The sequence below is a fragment of the Phascolarctos cinereus genome, unplaced genomic scaffold, assembly GCF_003287225.1.
Source record: "Phascolarctos cinereus isolate Bilbo 61053 unplaced genomic scaffold, phaCin_HiC Scaffold_726;HRSCAF=1367, whole genome shotgun sequence".
NCBI lineage: Eukaryota > Metazoa > Chordata > Mammalia > Diprotodontia > Phascolarctidae > Phascolarctos > Phascolarctos cinereus.
The window spans coordinates 175735773-175758747 of NW_027556098.1; the positions used below are offsets into that span (position 1 = coordinate 175735773).

Sequence of the window (22975 nt, forward strand, 5' to 3'; positions counted from 1 at the left end):
TTATTTGAAGGCAGCTATCAGATTTCCCATAAGTCTTCTCTTCTCCAATCTAAACATTCCAAGTTCCTTTGACTCACCATCTCTGGCTGCCAATGTTCCTAAAATATGGCCTTTGAAACTGGGCCATTTGCACTGTTGGTTTATGTTTAATTCACAGTCCACCAAAAACCCCACACTTCTTTATACAGACTGTGGTCTAGTCATCCATCTTTCTTTTTTCGCAAGTATGAAGCTGATTTTTTAATGCAAATGTAGGAGTTTACATTTGTCTTTATTAAATTTCATTGTATTCAATTTGGCCTATCACTCTAGACTTTTCTGTCAACCGATTTGTTATTTATCTCTCCCAGCTTCATGTTACTGGCAATTTGATAAGTGTGCCTTCTATGCCTTCATCTAAGCCATCAATTAAGATGTTTTTCAGTGTAGGCCCAAGGACAAATTAATAAGGCATTCCACTAGAGATTTCCTTCCAGGTTGGCGGTGAACACTAATGACTTTGATTTGGGTCCAGTCATTCAACAGATTCCAAATTCAACCAGCTGCACCATCATCCAACTTACATCCCTCCATCTTGTCCACAAGTATGAGAGAGTTTGCCAGTTGCTTTACTGAAATTCAGATATCAGAGAAATGGAAGGAACCTTAGGAATCATATAATCTAAACCTCTCCTTTCACAGACAAGGAAATTAAGACCCAGAGAAGTAAAATGACTTGTTCATAGTAACATAACTATTTAGTGACAACTAGGAACAGAATCTATATCCTGATTCCTAGCATTCTCCAGTAGAATGTAAACTCCTTGAGAATAGGGACTATTTCTTATGTGTGTGTGTGTATGTGTGTGTGTGTGTGTGTGTGTGTGTGTTGTATGTGTGTGTGCTTGTACCTCCAGAATCAAAGTACCCAACACTCAAGAAATTATTGTTAAATTATCACTTGATTGATGTCTCTCTACTACATTATGCTGTGTGACCTCAAGCGACTGCTGCTCCATTCCTTCCTACCCCAAGAAAAAGGGGTGTTCCCTGCTTGGAAAAGTGACATACAGCTGACTTCTAGGCATGCTTTGGTCTCATCTTTCCCCCAGCCTCCTTACTCACCAGCAAAGTCTGCTTGCCAGATTTCCAAGTCTGTGGCTGAGCTTTGGGACTCTGACTTCTGATGATGGAGGGGTAACCTAGGAAAGAGTAAGACACGTGGTTTAGACTGGGAGAAGACTGGTTACTCCTTCAAGCCAGGGCTAGGTAGCAATCCAATTGCCTTCCTCAAGGAGACCCAGGCATGGTCTAGCCCATCACCAAAATGCAACCACCTCTGATGGGAGAGTGAATGACCAGAGTCCAGGCGCCGAAAATACCCTCAAGGAAAAGAGTGCAGAAACAGATATCAAGAAACAAGAACAAGGAAAGCCATATCTGGAGATAGAAAAGAAGAAGACCAGGGGACCCAGTGAAGTTTTGGTGCAGAATGTCCCCAGAGTAGGTAGTAATGTTCTCATCTGGAATAAGGCCACCGTATGATGAAGACTCAAGGAAGCTGCAATGGGGTCCCTGAGGAATGGGCTGACATCCAGAAAAAAGGAAAAGGACCTCTTAATTCAAACCTTAACCCTGGGCAAAAATGACTCATTGAAATTGCCATAAACTCAAACATTGAAATGATCTATTATTGATTTCCTATAAATCTATAGTTAGATCAAGTGAGGAATGAAGAGTATGGCTTTGACACCCTCAGTGCCATCCAGTGGGGCTAGATGTTAAAAAAAAACACTTTATATTTCTCAGCAATAACTCATCTTCTCCAGAAGCTTACTCCCATCCCCCATTACCACAATCTTGGGGCACCACTGATTCTTCCCATTTTATAAAGCAAGAAGCTAAGGCCCATGGGGTCAAGCAGCCCAGCAATGGCAGAACCAACCCAAGGCCCTAGAGGTCCTGATGCTCAGAACACAAGTACCATCAGGGCTTGGTCTACGAAGGGTTAATTAAGAGGCAAGAACTTCTGGACTGGGCAATGGAAAATTACTAATAGGACAACCCCTCATAGGACTATAGGATGTTAGAACTGAAGTTCATCTAGCACAGCCCTTTGGGTTGTTGTTGTTGTTTTTTTGGTTAGGCAGTTAGGGTTAAGTGACTTGCCCAGGGTCACACAGCTAGTAAGTGTCAAGTCTTTGGTCTGAGGCTGGATTTGAACTCAGGTCCTCCTGACTTCAGGGCCGGTGCTCTATCCACTGTGCCACCTAGCTGCCCCAGCCCTTTGGGTTTATAAAAGAGAAAAATGAGGTCTCCCCAGATTCTTCTTCCTTCCTCCCCCACAAACAATTTGCATAGCACTTATTCCATCTGAGCTCAAATCCAGCTTATAAAAATGAAAAGCACACACTTCATCAGCCACCCACCTTGGGTAGCACTACGCAGGTCAGCTGTTGATGCCATGGGAAACAACGGTTGTTAAAATGCCAGTGGTAACCAAGACACCATGGAGAGAAAGAGATAAACAGGATGGCTGCTGACAGCTGGAGCAGCTTGGCCCAGGAGGCCCCAAGACCTAATCTAAAGCTCTTGTTCTGGGACAGTCCCCATTTCTTTCCTAGGCCCAAATGTTGATGTACAGCCCTGGTCCCTAAGGACCTCATCAGAACCCCCTGGGGCAGAGGGAGGAAAGATGCTGCATTGGCCATTCCACGGGGCAGTGATAAGCTGAGAGGGAAGGAAAGGAGATGGAGAGTTGAGGGCCAAAGTGTCATCCTGCTCCCCGGGAAAGAAAGCCTTAACGAGATGGGAGATTTGAGAGGCTGGAATTGTATCCTATATTCCCAGAAAGAAAGAATTACCAATGAGGATGGGAAGGGGGAAAGGGGGAGGGGAAAAGAGGCTATCTTGCTGCTTTTCAGAGGCTGGAATAATGGCTGCATGGGGATGGATGGTGGCGTGCACCAACAGAGCCCCAGAGAGAAGGTCTGAACTTGGGATTTGGGAGAAGAGCCATGCATACCACTGACAGGGAACTCTTCTGAGAGGGAGGGCCAGGATGCCCCAGAGATGAAAGCAGAGGCCCTGCTGGAAATTCCATCTTCCCCACAAGGGAATAAAGGGTGGCAGGAATAGAAGGGTGGGGGAAACAAATGGAAATTGATCGGGTACCAGTGTTAAACAGGCCACCATCCAACTGTTTGGAAAACTCTGTAGAGGCCTGTCCCAGGGTGGTGAACTGATAGGGAACTTTCCCACTGCCTGCTGGGAGAAAGAGAGGCATTAGCAACCGTGTGCTGCTTTTGAGGATGAGCCTAGATGACCAGGAGGTGTCATAAGATCTGAGTGGCCATCAGGTCCAACTCCTCCATTTTACAGATTAGGAAACTGAGGCCCAGATCAGTTTCAGTAATTTGTCTGACTCCCCATAGGTATTAGATAGCAGAGCTGGGGTTTGAACTAATTTTTCTGATTTCCAGTTTAAGAGTCTTAAGGCCCAGTGGATTAAGCGCAGTGTGGGTGTTCCTACAGAAGCCTCTAGCCTCTCCTTGGAGCCCCCTCCTTTACAACAGAAGTTTCCTGCTTCTGAGGCTTGCCAACATACCCCCAGTTTGCACCCTAAATGTTAGAGGCATCTTGAAGGGCCTAAGCAGGCCCGAGGAAGACTGAGACAGGTTGTGGGGTGCTTGGGGAAAGGAGGGGACACAAAGAGAAATTGTTTTTGGTGATTCCCCAGAATTTTCTTTTTCAGCACTGTCCGCCTCTACTACGTGCCTTAGAGCTGTTACTATGGATCCCATCCTGGGCCTGATCTTCCAGGTTGCATCCCCTGCTCCAAGGCTCTCCTGTCTACAAAAATGCACAGCATCCTATATAGTTGCTGGCACCAAAAAGGCACTCAAGAAAAACTGAATGAATGAATGAATATGAACGATTCAATGAATCAGTTACTAGTTCATTGACCTAAATCAGCTTTTCTATGGTATATTCCCAGATCATCTGATAAAATTATCTCTCCCAACCTCTATCATGTACAGGATGACTCCCCTGGTTGGTATTGATCTTCTCCTTCAAATCTAACATAGGATATTAGCTTGCACCTGTATGATATTAATTACCCTCTGAGGTAGGTTTACTACTTGGTCAAGGGAAGAATGAACAATATAGAATGTCCAGAGAGGATGCCTTAATCCGAAGGAACGTTTCTCATAATGGGGCACCAAGGGTCTAAGCAAAGATATTAGGAGGTAGGAAGGCCATCCTTAACCCCATGTAAGGATCCATGCACAGTGCAGCTGGCCCTGGAGTCAAAAGGATCTGAGTTCAAATCTGGCCTCAGACACTTAGTAGCTGTGTGACCCTGGGCAAATCACTTAACCCTGTTTGCCTCAGTTTCCTCATCTGTAAAATAAGCTGGAGAAGGAAATGGCAAACCACTCCAGTATCTTTTCCAAGAAAACTCCAAAAGAGATCATGAAGAGTCAAACACAACTAATTAACCAAACAGCAGCAAAGGGTCTATTTCCTCTGCCCATGGAGCATCTCAGGATTTAGGATGGAAAGGAACTTTAGAGACCACCTAGCCTCACCTCTTCATCTTACAGACAACAAAACTGAGGTCTAGAGAGGTGAACCAAATTGCCTACAGTAACACAATCAAAACCAGATCTCCTAACTCCAAATCCGGTATTTTTCAATAGGCCATGCAATTAAGTCTGTGTGCTGACTTACAAATAACTCAGTATCTCTAGTGATGGTTGACAGACTCTGTCTTATCTGAAGACCACTGGCCCACTGGAACTCCCAGGTGACCTTAAAGCTGACCACTCCCTGCCTCGTGTACCCTGCTAGATCCTTAGGCCCTGCCCAGAGGTCTAGCTCCAGTCCGTTTCCAAGATGCTGAAGCCACCTCAAGGTGCAGGTTAGAGCATCTGGTATCAAAGAACTAGCTGTCGATAGTCTCCCAGCCCCTCCTGCCTACCACAGCTGGGGATTATTTCCCTTCCAGACCACCTGTTGATGAGGAGCTGGAAGGGAAGGTTTGCTTCCATCAGCACCTACTAGGGCAATCCCAACATCATCTTGGGGATGTGAGCCTTCTTCTCTGTCCTCCTGTGGGCCACTGCTCCCTTTGGGCTTAGGGATTTGTTTCTAGTTCGTGATAGACCTTGAGTTTGACTGGAGAAGCATTCAAGGGAAGGTGTCCTAGATACCTCACGTCTTGTTAGGGAGCTTAAGGGAATGAAGCAAAGAGAAAGAAAGAAATAAAAAAAGATATTGAGATTCCTTTGCAGGGAAAGGAGTCAATGAATGGGGGTCATGAGGTCATATCTAAGGGATAAGGATAGGAAGGTGACCCATGGATTTCCAGGTGAGGAAATTCCTTCTACTAATATAGGTCAGCATTTTCTCTGCAACTTTAAATTTTAAAGAATTGCCTAGACCACTTTGAAGTTGAGTGACTTACCCAGGATCACACAAACCATATATGTCAGAGGTGACTCTTGAACCTACATCTTCCTAGCTTCAAGGCTAGCTCTATATCTACCACACGATGTTGTAACATATAGTCCAAACCTTTATTTTATAAATTAGTTAATTATATGTTAGTTATAAATTTATAACTAATTTATAAATTATAATGACATATTAGTTATTACTAATTTCTACAAATTAGTCAAATGAGGTCCAAGACAGGTCAAGCAACGTTCCCGAAGTCACACAGCAGGGACAGAGTTAAGGCTGGAACCCAGGTCTCCAGAGTCCAAGTGCTTTTTATGTTGCACAATAATAAATTAGCCAAAATGGGGAAAACAGATTTTAAAAAGACCTATTGGAGGTCCATAGGGGAAGGAGAACATAGCTGGAGAGAAGAACAGGGACAACAAGAGAGGTGGTCACTGGGAGTCGGAAGGAGGGAGGAACAATACCTTTCAGGGAGAAGGAGGAGCTGCCTTGGACGACAGGCACATCATCGGAGCTCTGAATGGAGGATGAGTATTCCCATACTCTGGAAGTGTAGTTACCTGGTAGGGAAGAAGAGTGAGTGTTGAAATCTAGCCACCCCATCTGGATTTGTCCCTGGAATAGCTGGAATTAAAGAGCGCTAGAGATTGGAATTGTTCTCAATTATCCATACCAGGCAAGTAGAAGAAATAGCAAACAGACCCAAAACCTCAGATAATCCAAAGGCCATTTCTGTGTGTCACAGGCCTGGGACTTCGAGGGGCAATTTGTGCTACCTCCTCAATTTTCTTTGGTTTGATCTAATAGTCAAAGAAATTTGTATTCCCTGAACACATTCAGATTGGACAGAAGGAGCAAGGCAGTGTGGAGTGGGCTAGATGACTTCGGGAAAAAAATCAGTCAGGTACCAACATTTTGCCACAGATAGTCTACAACATGTGTAATGGAGAATCGATAGGACATATATGTGGCGTAGTACCCCATCCTCCCTCTGTTGCAGCCAAAGGAGCTTCCAGTATGGCTGAGATCTTCCTCTCAGCCTCCTGCCCAACTTATCTGCTCTAGCTGCCTGCAGAGGAGAGATAGCTGGATTTCCAAGCACAGTAGAAATTACTGGCAACCTTTTTTCTCTAAACCAAAATCTCCTAGATATATGAGGGATCTCTGTAACAACCTGCTACCAAGAGTGCCAGTGAACTTATGCCCTCTCATAATTACAAGGAGATCTTCTACTGGAACCAAAACTAGAGAGGCCAAAGGATTTTCCCAACATTGCCCAACTAGGAATGGGTCATTGAGTTAGAGCCATAAAGATTATCTAGTCCAACTCTTTCCTATTACAGTTGAAGAAACTGAAGTCCAAAGAATTTAGGTGACACAGGTCCACAGGTACTAAGCTGTAGAGCTGAGACTTGAACCTAGACTCTCTAACTCCAAATCTAGGATTCTTTCCACTCCATCATGTTTTCTTCCAGGGCCTCAAACACCAATCTAGTGTTTCTTCTACTGGGTTCTGCCACTCTTCTCTTAGAGACACTTAGTACTTGAGCCTAACCAAAAAGGAACCTTCCATCTTCCCTCCTCATGCCTCCATGTTTCCATATTTTCACTAGTATAAGCAACTTATTTTTGTCCCCCCATATTAAAGATACTCTCTGTGGGAACACAGAGCTAGAAAGTTCACAGATTAGGTCTGATGCTTCAGGTGTTCTCCTCTAAGGACATTCTACAACAATGAAATAGCTCATGACTAGCTTGCATAAAATCATAGATTCCTAGACCTATGGATTCATCTGGGCCATCCCTTTGCCTTTGGGTAGGATGATGCCTTAAAATAATAATTCTCATTTCTAGGGTTCCTTTAAGCACGTGATGTGTGTTTTCACAGCAACTCTCTGAAGTATCATTATTCCCACTTTTCAGATGGGGAAACTGATGCTCTGAAAGGGTAAACAGTTTTTCCCAGAACCATACAGCAGGTAAGGGGCAGGATTCTAAGTAAGTGGATTCTGTCAAGTGCCAGATCCTCCAATTCTAAGACTAGTGTTTTTACCACAAAACCAGGAATATGGATTTCCCAACCCAAATATTAATGCTTAATGTCAGGAATCTCTTGATTCTACAAGTAGTAGGGTACAAGTAGTGGTAGCCCCCAGGACTTGGAATTAGAAAACATGAGATAATTTGCTCATGGACAAATGTCTTAATCTCTCAAGCCTCAGTTTCTCCAATTGTAAAATGGGGATTCTACCTACTACATGGGATTTTTGAGAGGAAAGCATTTTGTAAACCATAAAACATTATAGAAATGTGAATTAATATTAGACTCAGCCCTCTGGTGGCAGCTCGTCTCCCCTCTCCTCTTATTCCATCCTAGGTGAGAATAGCAAGCAGATGGATTTCAGGAACTCTTGACTCAGGCTTTACTAAGTGCCACGTGACTGTCTTTATCTCTGAATGACTACTTTTGGCCTTTTCTCCAGACTTTCACCATCTGCTTGCAGCTCCACTACACATGCACACACGCACACATGCACACACACACACACACACACACACACACACACACACACACACACACATCCTGAAAGTTTTCTAAACCCATCTTGTATAGGAGGTCACCCTCTCCACCCTGACACCATCTCCATCCCACCAATGTCATTCTCTCCTGGTTTAGCTTTCCCTCCTGCTTTCATGTGACCTCACCATTACCTCGGCCAGCTCATGAACTGTCCCGATGGCATTTACCTTTCGTTCCATAGAGATTGTTAAAGTTCTTTTGGTTGATCTCTTTGGTGAGGCGGCCTGGAGAAGAAGGTTGATAAGATGTCCTGGCCCCAGCTGAGGAGAGAGATGAAGAGTACGTGTTGGGTATGATCTGAAGAAGAAGCAGCAGTCCCTGACCCAAAACCCCCTCTCTGATAACCCATGCTGGTGTCTAAAAGGCCGTGATTAGAAATTTACCAGAGGGAAAGGAGCAGCCCCTAAAACCATGTGAGATTTTCCAGTGTCTCCTATTAGAATGAAACACCTTCAGTATAAGTGCCAGCTTAAGCTTGACCAGCTTACACTTTAGGGTTATGAGTGCGTACTAAGCTCTCTAAGAGGAAGGCCTTCCATTGATGATATATGGAATAGTATCAGTGTCACTGGGGAATGAAGAGTGAGGTGCTGCAGAGAACAGAAAGGAGAAACTAGAAGAGGTTGCCTTATTTTATAAATTTGTCCCAGGCAATGGAAATGGGGCACAGTGAAGGCAACCATGCAGGAGAGGAGAAATCCTGTCCTAGGAGAATCAAGGAAGGAACTGGGTGTATGGAGAGATGTACTCTGAAGAAGAAAAGACTAGAGGGAGAGGTGGCGGCCATGGCATGAACGCTCTGTTCAAGTAGCTGGCTCACTTTGTTTGATCCTAGAGGTCAGAGCTAGAAGTGACAAGTGGGAGTGCTGAGGAGACAGATTTTCACTGCCTATGAAGACAAATTTCCTAATTATTGAAGCTACCCCTCACTGAAGTGAGCTACCTCAGGAGGGAGAAGGCTCCCCATTGCTGGAGGTCTTAGCAGAAGCTGGATGGCCATTTATCTGGGATGGCATAGAAAGGATTCCTTTTCAAATATAGGTTGCACTAGATGATTCTGTGATTCTGTGAATTAGGCTCCCTGTCCATCAGGAAGGTCAAGGTTGAGGATACCTGAGCCATGACTGTCCTAGAAGAATCCTCTTTAAGTGCCAGAGGCTAAGTGGATGGATACATCTTATTTCATATCTAGAGCAGCTTCCCAAACTGAGTTCTTTAGACCATGAGAAGAATAGTCATATAAGGACACTTAATATCTTCCCCCCCACCAAAAGCACTGACAGTGAAATTATGTATATATATCAAAAACACTTATATGTGGTATATAATAATAGCTAACATTTATATGCCTCTTTAAGGTTTTCAAAATGCTCTAAAGATTTTATCTCATTTAGTTTTTTAGAAAGCCCTAGACGCTATTATTATCCCTATTTTATAGATGAGAAAACTGAGGCTGAGAAAAGTGAAATGACTTGCCTGGCATCACAAGCAAATAAGTGTCTGAGAGAAGATTTGAACTCAGGGAAGACTTCATCGGCAGTAATAATAACAGTGCCTCGTATGTGCCAGGCACTGTGCTGAGTGCTATACAAATATCATTTCATTTGACCCTCACAACAACCCCTGGGAGGTAGATGCCATTATTATCCCCATTTTGCAGATGAGGAAACTGAAACAAACAGAGGTTGAGTGACTCCCCCAATGTTTAAGTGTCTGAGACTGGATTTTAACTCAGACCTTCCTGACTCCAAGTCTCTATTCACCTAGGTACTTCATAGATCATCCCTCTCATATGTGTATCCCTCATTTCTGGTTGCTTACCAATGTGGAATAGCAGCTCTAGCCAAGCAAACTGCTTGTGGGACTTCTTTAAGATGTCCCAATGGTCATTCCTCTCAGACTGAATGGCCAATGAGTCACAGGGCCATAAAATAGAATTTTTGAATTCAGAGGTGGAAGGGCCTTAGAGATCATCTCATCTGTCCCCCTCATTTTACAAATCAGGAAATTGTAGCTTAGAAAGATCAAATCCCTTGCTTAAGGTCATACTGCTGATTGGCAGCAGAAACAGCAGGGCAGTATACCAGAAAGAACATTGAATTTGGAGTCTAAGGACCAGAGTTCAAATCCCAACAATGTGAGCAACTGTGGGTAAGTCAATTCCCTTCTCTGGGCCTCAGTTTCCCCATTTGTAAAATGAGGACCAAGATCCTTCTGATCCTTTGATTTCAATGTTCCCATGTCATGTAAGTCTAGCATTTTTCCTGCTATAAAGTAATACCTTTTCATAGTTTCTCCCTTTCCCAGGCTAGGGAAACACTAGAGATGACATAATCAGAAACCCCCACTGCTTAGCAGAGTGGGGAAGCCCACAGGGGCCAGTGTCAGAGGACTTGGTGATGAGCCCCATAAGAACTGACTAGGAAGAAATTGGTGGAGCCCAGAACAGGTCCATCCAGGCAAGACACCCAAATGCCAGGAAGACAGCATGTAGAGGCATGGGTCAGGTTACTCTATGTCATCTCCTCCCCTTGCAGGGCACAGTAAGCTAGCACAACCATCTGCTGGAAGATGAGCTCAGGCTTGGCATGCAATAGGAATGTGAAGGCAAGGTCCCATCCCTCACTGCTGCCACCCCCAGACAGTCCTCACACAGCCCAGATGCTGTTTTTCAAGCTGGGTAGGGCCCCCACTATAGGAGAAGCAGCTGGATCCAAATGTCCACGGGCACTGAATAGGAAAACACCCATTCACTGGGCTTCTCTTTTGTGAATGGACCTTAGCTCCCTCCCCTGCATTCTCTAGGTGAAGGAGGGCAGTGTCCCCTCGATGGTATGAGAGGACATTTGGGTCATAAGGGAGAACGCACAGGGTTATGGGTGATGGGCCAGGTGCGAGGGGGTGGGAGCACAAGCAGACGGGAAATGATCTCCTGAGCCAGGGAGACTAGCCATTGGCTAGAGGAAGGTGGAGGACAGGTGAAAGGGAAGGAGAACCTATCAGGAGCCAGCCCTGTGAAAACCTGGCCTTGTTATCTGCATGCAAAGAGAGCCCTGTGCTGGGTTTTAAAGCTGAGGGACATTTGGCTCTTGTCTTCTAGGGGAGGAAGCAATGATGGAAGAGAAAGGATGGTGTCCAATTCACTCATTTTACAAATTGGGTAGTTGAGGCCCAGCGACTGCATGGGAAGTAAGGGGCAGAACCACGATTCAAATCCAAGTCTCCTAACTCCGAGTACAGCACTCTTTTCAGACCTGATGTTAGCTGACTTAGGCTTTAGTTCCAGTTCCGCCACTAACTTCCTGTGTGACCCTGTGTTGATCACATTATCTCTCTAGGTCCCAGTTTCCTCATCTGTAAAATGGGGGGATTTGAACGGAATAGCCTTCAAAGTGCTTTCCTAGCACTGGGTTCTGTTGATTTGGCACCATGGACTATCCAAGATGGGGCAGCTAGGTGTCGCAGTGGATAGAATGCCAGGCCAGAAGTTGGGAAGACTCATCTTCATGAGTTCAAATCTGGTCTCAGACACTTATTAGCTATGTGACCCTAGACAAGTCACTTAACCCTGTTTCCCTCAATTTCCTCATCTGTAAAATGAGCTGAAGAAGGAAATGGCAAACCACAAGCCACTCCAGCATCTTTGCCAAGAAAACCCCAAACGGGGTCACAAAGAGTCATACACAACTGAACAATAACAACAGCAACGACAATTATCAAAGAAGGAGGAAGAAGGTTTTCCTAGCTGCCAGTTCTATGAGAGTACAGAAAGGTTTGGAGAGTGTCTTGTGGATTTTTATTCTGATTTTCGAGGTGATGGAGAACAAGGTCTATGCTTATTTGCACACCTTCCAGTGGCAGGGAAGAAAGAGAGCTGAGAAGCCAGCAACAGGGCAGAAACTGGAGGCTCTCCAGTACAGCTCAAAGTATAATTGTGGCATTTTAGAATGGGCAAATCAGCCTGATCTAGACAGTCCAAGACAAAGAATCCTGATTCAAAGTATTCTGGTTGGGAAAGCCCTGGTCTCTTTTTTGGCCAATAAGGTGTGGAAACTGGCATTAGACTAGAGGATTAGAGAGAGTCATGGGGCAAGAAGATGTGAGGAATTGGGCATTAGATAAATAGCCTTAGAAAGTTTAAGCACCAGCCATGGTTGCTTTCTTAAATGCACACTACTAATTACCTTACCTTTCTGGGGTTTTATGTTTTCTTTTCTCTTGTAAAAAATCCCTATGAAACACATTATAATAACCTGGAATATGTTGATATAAAACTGAAGAGGAAACAGACGCCAGAATTGTGTGGCCAGTTATGGTGGCAAGGGACAGAGGTAGAGGGAAAGTTAATTAAGGATAACCTGGCCAACAGAACCCAGGGAACCAAGCAGGCTCAATGGCCAAGGTCAAGGGCTCATAGCCTAATTCAAAAACAGTCAGGAGAGTTTAGAAAACAGGGAAAGGAGAGCCCTGGAACTAAAGGCAAGGTCCTAGGAGCTAATTCCAAGGAAGAGCTAGGAACAGTTGGAAGTTTAGCCTATTTTACCAAGGCCCAAGCCCAGGCCCAGGCTCAGGCCCTGGTCCTTTCAGTCTAGAAACCTGTTTAAAGCATACAGTCAGGTGAAGCTATCCTAGAAATGGAGACTGGTGGAATAAGAGATCAAATGGGGAACATCTGGAGGGAGGAAGAACCTTAAAGGCCAAGGCCAGGATATATGAATTTGCCACAGTGGGTTCACAGTCCCACAGAGTAAATGAATGCAGCTGTTGCTTACCCTTGGGTGTGAGGTACATGGAATATCTCTTCATGGTGTCTGACTGGCCCCAGTCAGACGCATAGTTGTTCATGTAGCGATGGTCGCCTGGGGAGAAAAGACAGGGCTGGATCAGTAGAGGGCTGAGACAGGGTCACTGAGAGGGATGGAGGGAGGCCCTGGTCTTGGGATGTATTAGCCTCAGAACTAAAGTTTTCCTCCCGTAGTCTGGAGGTAACATTAAGCTCAGCTAGCATGGCCCAAACTTCATCAGGTCCTACCCAACTGGAAAGGTGCTAATGCCTGATGCCAAAGAACTGGCCTGGCTAAGCTCAGCAAGAATCCTCACCAGGATCAGAACTGTTTCGTGGCCACAGGATAATTGAAGGGGCACAATCTGTGTTAGTGGAGGGGGGCCCCACACAATGAATTCCTAGATCCTTGAAGTACAGACATTACAACCTCATCATCCAGTGATAATATGGCCACATCAGGCTGAGTCTCCAGGATTCCAAGTGAGTTCCCATGGACAAAATCACATTTCTAGAGTGCATTCACATTTACAAAGCACTTTCCTTACAACAATCCTAGGAGGTGGGCAGTGCAAGTATTATCATATCAATATCATCATATTCCATTTTACAGCTGAGGAAACTGAGGCTCAGAGAGAAGGAACTTGACCAAGGTCCCATAGTTAGTAAGGACTTGAATTTGGGCCTTCTAGGGCCTTGTCCCTCTCCATCATGCCTTCTTGTCTTGTCTCATTCCTATCAAGAGCTTACAAATAGTCCATGGATTTCTTGGTACAAAATTAACTAGTTCATTCTTAGGATTATAGCTTTAGACTTGGAAAGGACTTTAGAAGTCATCTTACCCAACCTCTTCATTTTACAGAGGAGGTTTGACAGAGATATTAATAATAACACCTACCTCTGAGGGTTATAGTGAGAAGAAAATAAAATATGTATAAAATGCAGTGACTGGCACATAGTAGGAGCTTCATAAATGATTGTTTCCTTCCTTCCTTCTTCTTTCCTTTCTTCCTTCCTTCCTTCCTACTTTGTCACACTGCCCCTTTTTTTCATTAATAAAAATCGTTCTTCAGTCGTTTCCAACTAAGGGTTTCTTGGCAAAGATACTGGAGTGGTTTGCCATTTCCCTCTCTTGCTCATTGTACAGATGAGGAAAGTGAGGCAAACAGGGTTAAGTGATTTGACCAGGGTCACACAGCTAATAACTGTCTGAGGCCAGATGTGAACTCATGAAGATGAGTCTTCCTGACTCGAGGCCCAGCACTTTATCCACTGTGCCTCCTAGCTGCCCTATTAATACCATTTATATCATATGGTAAAGTTTGCAAAGCTCTCTACAAATATTCTTTCATTTCATCTGCATAACTCTGTGAGATAGGTGGTATTATTACCTTCATTTTACATATGAGGAAACTGATACAAAGATCAAGTGACTTGCCCAGGGTCACACGACTAATATGGACTGAAGGAGCATTTGTACTCAGATCTTCCTGACTCCAAATCTAATGCCTATCCACTATACATGCTTAGTTGCCTCTCTTGTAAATGTGAGCTGCGGGTCCTGTATAACTAAGTCCCCAAGTCTTACCCTTAGAGTGTCAGGTCTGGAGTCAGGAAGACCCACCTTTGTGAGTTCAAATCTGGCCTCAGACACTTAGTAGCTGTGTGAACCTGAGCGAGTCACTTAACCCTGTTTGCCTTAGTTTCCTCATCGATAAAATGAGTAAAATGGAGGAAGAAATGGCAAGCAACTCCAGTTTCTTTGTTAAGAGATCTCCAAAAATGGGGTCACAAAGAGTTGGATGTGATTGAAAAATGACTGAACAACTGAATGTCTTACCCTATAACAGAGGTCCTTAATCTGGGGTCCTGAGATCCCCCTAAAAGGTCCATGGATAGATTTCAAGGTGTCTATGAACTTGGATAGGAAAAAAATATATATCTTTATTTCAATATAACTGATTTCCTTTGTACTCCTGTGTATTTTATTCCATGCAGTTAAAAACATTATTCTGAGAATGGCTTTTCCAGATGGCTAAAGGGGTCCATGACACATTCTAAAAAGTTTTAAAAAATCCTGGCCTTGACCTTAAAGATTTAAACTATCATCAAGTGTACTAGGAACTAGAAGAGAAACAAGCTACTTGATTTACAGAGTTACAGACACTGACAGGTCTCCTAATCCATGACAATTAGACTTCTGGGCACTTGGCTTCTCATTCATTTCTCCACCCCATTCCTTTCTCCTGCCTTTTCCTTCATCTTAAATGTCTCCTTCCTTTCCTCTTCCTCATGGAGGGTAGGGGTAATTTAGGCTTATCGAGAGAGAGTCATGGGCCAAGATTGATATAAGGAACTGTTATCAGACAGAATTACCTCGGAAAGTTTAGGTCATATTTGTACAAAAATATTTATAGCAGCTTTTTTTGTAGTGGCTAAGAATTGGAAATTGTAGGGATGCCCATCAATAGGGGCATGATTGAACAAGTTGTGGTATACGATTGTGATGGAATGCTACTATGCTGTAAGAAATGATGAGCAGTTTGATTTCAGAAAAACCTGCAGAGACTTCCATGAACTGATGCAGAGTGAAGTGAGCAGAACCAGGAGAACAGTGTACATAGTAACAGCAATACTGTATGATGATCATCTGTGAATGACTTAGCTATTCTTAGCAATACAATGATACAAAACAATCCTGAATGACTAATGATGAAAAATGCTATCTGCCCTCCAGAGAAAGAACTGATGGCATCTGAATACACACTGAAACATACTGTTTTTCCTCTTTTTTTGGGGGGGGGTGGTTGTTAAATTTTTCTTCCACAAAATGATTAATGTGGAAATGTTTTACAAGATTGATTTTACAAAGATTTTACAAGATTGGTAGCCTATTGCTTACTATCTCAGGTAGGGGAAAGGGGAAGGACCACGGGGTAGAATTTGGAACTCAAAACAAAACCAAAAAAAAGAATGTTAAAATTGTTTTTACATGTTATTGGGGAAAAATAAAATACTAAAAATGAAAAAAAAAAAAGAAAATTTGGGTCAAATTGCCCCTAGTCTAGGATTTTGTCCATTTCATCTCTGATACCATCTCTTAGGGGAAACCTGTTCCTGATCCCCCCCTTGACCCATGCACCAGGGCATGGGGAGAGTGTGACTCAGTGTTTTCCTATGTTAGTCAGGGAGCTGCCAGTGAGGTCCAATTCTCTAATCCCTCTTCCTCCTCCCATGGAGCAGCAAAGACTCTTGGCAATCAAGAGAGAGATGGAGACAACTTGTTCCTATAGCTAACTTACTCAGAGCCTCCTAGCCAAGGCCTCCCACCATGAAGTGCTAAGTTCTCTGCCAGATTTAAGTCTACTATTCTATAATCCTATAAACTCCCCAACCTACATCTGGACAGAGAACTACAGATGAAAAGGAGTAAACCTCAGTAAGGGAGCCACCCCAGCCTAAGGCTGAGGCACTGACATCAGCAATATTCCCCTTCTCCCACTAGGCTTCCTGCCTTTGGAAGGCTTGACGGAGCCAAACCTGTTGTAGGTAGAGTCATCAACCTTGACCTACAAAATGGGCCAGCGTGGGATTGGGTATCTGGCTTTTCCCTTGAGCCTTTCAGGCCATGCCTGCCTCTACCAAGGACGAGGCCAGACCCAGATCTCACAGGGCAAACCCAGATCTAAGCTGACATTTGCAAAACCATGATGGGAGTATAGCACCCCACTGCCACCTCCATGATCTGTGCCTGAGAAATGAGTCATACATTAGTGGGTTCCTCAGCATTTTAGGAGGGCTCATTTCATGGTAATTTTTTCACTGATGAGTTATCTCAGTCCTCAATCCTGAGCCTCCTACATATCATTACCCCCTCACCTTATCTTACCCTTATACCTACCCCACACAGAATCAGGTCCTCCACCTTGTTGGCAGACAACAGAGGTCAACCATCTTTTCCGGGCATGCACAACCAGAGGAAAAAAATACCAGTCTCAACTCAATGACCAGAACCATAACCAGGATGGAGAAATTGGGCCTTTGCCACAGGGCAATGATATGAGAGAATATACAAGTCCTGTTAAGTCCCATGTCCCTGCCCCTATGATCCTATGCTGGCCTGTATCACACTGCCTGACTTTGTGTAGCTATACCTGTTCCCCTGTCCAGTGGCCTTGTTGCTGACATATATCTTTTGCCAAGAGGCTGACTTCCCACCATGTCACCTCATACATGCTCCTCCCCAGCTTCCACCCCTTCCTGATGGCTGGGAGGGCCAACAATTAGATGTCACTGACTACAAAAATAGCTGGTTCTCTGGGGCAAGGACCACTTTCCTAGCAAAACTGAGTCCAATCAAGTCTGTGTTGCACTGCTCTCACGTTTGAAGATCTATGCTATGCTTTTCGTGGGGGACACCTAAAATTATCAATGATGTAAGTGCATACAAGCCAAGATGATATCTCAAGGCCTTCCTGCACTCCAGGTGAGCTCCTTTTTGCCTCACCTGCCTTTGTCCCAGGCACCAAAATTCCAACTTATGGCTCTATCAAGAGCATCCATCAGATTAAACCCCTGTCAGAAGCTTGACATTAAGGTTTAGAGTGGGGAAGTTGGGCATGAAGACCAGAGGAGAAAACATAAGGGCTTTTAGCCTGAGGAGACTAGCTTATTAGAGAATAAAAAAACAGAAAAACAAAACAAAACAGTTCCTCCATTGGAGCCATTTTTCAAGTTATGAGACCAGGGCTTGCTGAGACATGGTCCAGGTGATCTCATCTGGGAATGGGAAGGATTCAGATCCAATTCTACAGAAACTTTTGCGTTCTGAAGTTCGGCTTGGCCTGCTCTCCTCAGCTCTTTCCTCTATGGCCAAGGACAATAACTGTGCAAAACTCGTTTCAATTTTTATTGTCCAATAAGTCATCATGTTGGGCTAGCACAGTGTACTGGGATGAGCATTACACACGGAGCCAGGAGAGACCCAGATCTGAATCCCACCTCTGACTTTTACTAGCTATGTGACTACAAGCAAGTTACTTAACTTCTCTGGGCCTCCTTTTCTTCACTTACTAATTGAAGACAGTAATATCTTCTTCATAAGGTTGTGAGGATCTAATAAGACCATATATTATTATGGCTAACAAAGCTGCATCCACACAGATCACCAAAGGCAACATGGCTGGCTCCATGGGAGGGATAGCCTCTCTGCAGCCAATGGGTGCTGCCTGATAAACAGATGTGGAAGATCTGAAATCCACCATCTACATTCCCTTGGCTTAAGCCTGCACTGTCTGGATGACCTGGCAGGAAGTATGCTCAATGATCATATTTGCTAACCCTGTGGCCGAGATGTTGTTCAATCGTTCACTCTTTGTGACCCCATCGACTGTAGCACGCTAGGCCCTTCTATCCTCCACTGTCTCTCAAAATCTGTCCAAGTTCATGTTCATTGTTTCCGTGATACTATCTATCCACCTGTGTGTGGCCTACATACTTCTCGCTGTGGAGGTATAGTTTCTTATGGTATCTTTATCTTTTTAAAGTTAACATACATATACACATATCAATATGCTGATGTACATTTTTGTATGAATGTGTGTTCCAAAAATCTTAAGTTTTGCAGTTTTAAGCTATGGATATGGATTTCATGATTTCACTAGTATAGGGAGCTACCCAGGTGAGAAAATTCCCTCTACTAATCCAGATTGGCAATGTCTTTCCAACTTACAGTCTTCAAGAGCTGCGTAGAGCACTGAAATAATAAATGACTCACCCAGGGTCACATAGCCAGTATATGGCAGAGGTAGGACTTGGACCCTGGTTGTCCTGGCTCCAAGGCCAGCTCTTTAAATACTATATCATGGCCATCTCTCTCTATATATGTCTATAAATCTATTATCTATCAATCTATCAATCTATCTATATTTGTCTATCTTTCTAACTCTACCTAATATCTATCTATTCACTCATCCATTTATTTATTCACCTATCAATCTATCTTTCTACCTGCCTATACATCTATCCCTCTATCTATCTGTCCATCTATGTATCCCTCTATCCACCTATCTATCCATCTATCCATCTATCTATCTATCTATCTATCTATCTATCTATCTATCTATCTATCTATCTACCTATCTACCTATCCATATCTGTCTTTATGTTTCTAACTCTACCTAATATCTATCTGTCTGTCTGTCTATGTGTGCCATTCCATCTATCCATCTGTCTATTGAATGTACATAGTGTTGCATTCCATTCCATTCCATTCTATTCCATTCTATTCTGTTCTATACATTGAACCAATCTAGCTGAAGTCCAAATCAGCCAGAGTATGGAGTGACATAGTGGTGAATGTAGAAGGAGGAGGCTGTGTGGGTTTCTATTTATTTATTTCTAAAACAGAGAGGAGGACCAGTCTCTACTGGGAGAACAAAGGGATTTTGGAGCCGTCTTACCAGTATGCAACCTACCATTCTCCATATGATTTCTCTCAATGAAATTTCGACTCAGATCTGCTTTGCACATCTTCTCCACGTGTCTCATGCATACATTGAGTAGGTCATCCTTAAAGTTACCCAATGACTGACCCAGGCCTTCTCCTTCCAACAAGACATGGTATGTAGGCAGAGGTGGGGGAAGTGAGTAATTGCTCATTAGTGCCCCAAATTCCTACCAATAAGAAGAAACAGAAGTTAATAAGGTGTCTGTGACCTTGGGGGTCAGAGATTACTTTGATCTTTACATCATCTCAAAGGACAAGATAATAGAATCAGAGATTTTAGAACTGGAAGTGTTCTTAGAGTTCATTAAACCTAACCACCACTTCACAGATGAAGAAATTGAGGACCAGAGAGGTAAAGAGACTTACCCAAGGACACAAAGGCTATAGAATCATAGACCTAGAGTTGAGACCTTAAAGGCCATTTAGTTCAACCACCTCATTTTACAGATGAAAAAACTGAGACCAGCAGGAAATAAGTACTGCCATGTGCCAGAAACTGTGCTAAGCTCCTTAGAAATATTATTCTAGCTGATCCTCACAACAACCCCAAAAGGTTGGTGCTATTATTATTCTCATTCTACGGTTGAGGAAATGGAAGCATATAGTGCTTAATTGACTTGCCCAGGGTCACACATAGCTAGTCACATTTGAACTCAGCTCTTGTACCATTTTTGGCAGCTCAGTGGCACAGTGGATAGAGTGCCAGGCCTGAAGTCAGGGAGACTCATCTTCATGAATTCAAATCTGGCCTCGGACATTTAATAGCTGTGTGACCCTGGCCAAGTCACTCAACCCTGTTTGCCTCAGTTTTCTCATCTGTAAAATAAACTGTAGGAGGAAATGGCAAACAGCACCAGTATCTTTGCTAAGAAAGCCCTATATGGGATCATGAAGGATCAGTATCAACAGTAACAACAACTTGTGCCTCTTAGCTGCCCAGTGAAGTTAAATGCAGTGGCCTAAGGATTAAGATATAGAACTGGGGGGGGGGGGGTCAAACCCAGCATCCTGACTCCAAATCCATCACTCTTTTTAACTACACCACACAGATGTCCTCATGGTCCGATGGAAAGAACTGCAGGGCTGGGAATTCTGCCCCACAATCTGGGCTCTCCATCTTGTTCTGCCACTAAGGAGCTTGCTGACCATGAAAAGTCAGTGGACTTGTGTTCATAGTTTTCACATTTATAAAATGGGAGGCATCTTCTCAGCCTCTAGTCATTTGGGGTCATCTCCCCTCTCTAAGCTCTTAGGGTACATATTTTTCTAAAACACCTAGTTCATCATTTAATTACATGGTTTCTTATATTGTTCTCTAATTATTTCCCATGTGTAAGGCTTATCTCCTTAAATAGATTGTAAACTCCTTTCAGCATCTTCTGTAACCCCAACAGAGCAAAGTTCAATGCAAAGTATATAGGAGGAACTAAAAACTACATATAGGTAAAGAGAAGGATGGATGGATGGATGGATGGATGAATGGATGGATGGACAAATTACCTGAAGAAACAGCACTGAGTCGCTGATACTGTGCAACTGCTCTCTGGTCTGCTTATCCTCTTGTAGCACTTTGGCCCTCTCATCCAGCGCATCCACAATCACCTTCACCTGGTCCACAGCATCTTGCTCCCGCTGCTCCAGCGCTGCCCTAACTTCATCCCTCTGTTTTTCAAGGTCCCGAACGAGGTCACGGAAGTTCTGCTCCAAGATGGCTTTTTCATTGGTGGTGAAGCTCTGGAGCAGGGAAAAAGAGAGAGAACAAGAAAAAAGAAGGCTTCCGTTAAAACAAATCACCAGGGCATCCCCATTACTAAGTCCCTGGAAATTGGGATCAGGGTGTTTTCATTGCCCTCAAGTGGTGCAGCTGATCTTACCAAGACTCACATGATGGGCAGAGATTGCCAATCCCATTTTGCAGTCAATTTTTATTTGTCCACAGGCAGATCGTCCTATTTGATAAATTGTCCTTATCCAACATCTTAGGCTGGTTCAGCAATTACCTTTCAGAATTCCACCATTAGTCTGTGTTAGCTTAAGGAAAGGAGGCTCCTAAGAATACCAGTCTATTCTCTTCTCCTTCCCCATCCCCAATGTACACACATACACACACACACGCGCGCACACACACGCGCGCGCACACACACACACACACACACACGATGGCCTGGTAACTAGAGCAACAGGTTTTTGGTAGCTGGGCAGCATTCATTGGAGAAGACTATCCCCAGACATTGGGGAAGGTCATCATATTTATGGGTTGCTTAGTTGTGGAACCTTGCTTATAAGGCTTAGTTAAGGTTCGGGTGGCAGCCTAGAGCCTACCTGTATGCTAGAAATAACCATAGATGGAGCAGCCTCAATACGCAGAGGGAGGGACCTGGTAAGCACTGAGGAGGAACTAGGCGAGGAAACCAAGAACGGTTGAGATTTCCAAGTGGAGCGACCAGCCAAAGGGAGCCTCGGGAAATCTCCAGACTTGGGGTGGAGTAAAGGAGTGTAAGAGGGAAGACAGTAGGAAGACAAGTCACCTTAATCCGGTCTCGCTCTTTCTGCCACTTCTCAGCTTCATCTTCAACCTCAATGATCTTCAGCTGTAATTGCTCCTTTTGCAAAGATAGCTCTGTCTGTAGGGTAGGATAAAGGGAAGGGACAGAAAAAAAGCAAAAGTGGAATTAATAAGACTTCTGATTATTTGAAGGCTTAATTTGTCCTCTGAAAGTATGTTACATTTGAATTGAAGGTGGAAGAAAGGGGGCAGGTAGTCCGAGTCTCAGGCCTAGGGTCGTAGAAGAGCAGACCTCCATCTTCTTTATTTAATCTCAAAGGGGAAGAGGAGCTTGTTTGTATAGTTTAGAGGGGACAACCCTCCTTTTTTTTTATCATGCAGTTTAATGTCATGTCCTCCACTGAAGTTTTCTTTTGGATGCTTCACTATCACATGGCAGAGATGGGATCCTGGAGTCTGTTGGCTACCTCAATGTAGCACGAGGTCCACCAAGTCCTAGTCATTCAAAAGGGCTTCTCATGGTGTCAATGGACTAGAACCAACCTGGTCAGGTTTGGAGATCTCATCACTAAAGACTAGCCATCAAATCAGAGTATCATGGATGCAGAGATGTATGAGACTTTGGAGGCCATCTAAACCAGAAATATCAAACTGGCTGCCTTCCACACTCCACAGTACAGCTGAACCAGATTAAAATGAAATTGGGAAATATTTAACAGAACAAATAAAAATACAACAGAATATAGATAATGTTAATATGTGGTTTTCTAAGTCAATGTGCAGTCAGTAGGCATCCATTTAATGGCCCTATTTCTAGTTGAATTTGACACCACCAATCTAGGGTTCATTTTCCTAGTGGGGAAATTGAGTCACAGAGTCTCATGTAAAATCAAAGAGGTAATAGGTGACAGAGCCAAGATTTGAACACAGATCATCTGCCACCAAAATCAACACTCTTTCCCCTGCACTATGGTGCTAATAAGTGTTTTAGCATCATGAAGTAATTCATGAAGAGGCAGTGTCAGGTTTGGCAGCAGAAAAGACCTGGTCTCTGATACTAACTAGCTATGTGACCCTGAGCAAGTCGCTCAACCTCTATCTGCCTCTGGCAATGCCCTAGTACTTGTGAACTCAATCATGAACTGGTTG

At 43.8% G+C, this 22975-nt stretch overlaps 1 protein-coding gene across 1 annotated transcript in view; it reads right to left on the bottom strand.

The window, feature by feature from the left end:
- TRIM29 (tripartite motif containing 29) overlaps positions 1 to 22975 on the bottom strand; it is a 51593-nt gene that overhangs the window by 10761 nt on the left and 17857 nt on the right. The window contains exons 2-8 of the mRNA XM_020984844.2: positions 21849 to 21944; positions 20821 to 21054; positions 19289 to 19487; positions 12802 to 12888; positions 8197 to 8289; positions 5913 to 6008; positions 1105 to 1181 (exon numbers count right to left, since the gene is read on the bottom strand). Of these exons, the coding sequence (XP_020840503.1) occupies positions 1105 to 1181; positions 5913 to 6008; positions 8197 to 8289; positions 12802 to 12888; positions 19289 to 19487; positions 20821 to 21054; positions 21849 to 21944 (882 nt within the window). The remainder of the gene's footprint in view (positions 1 to 1104; positions 1182 to 5912; positions 6009 to 8196; positions 8290 to 12801; positions 12889 to 19288; positions 19488 to 20820; positions 21055 to 21848; positions 21945 to 22975) is intronic.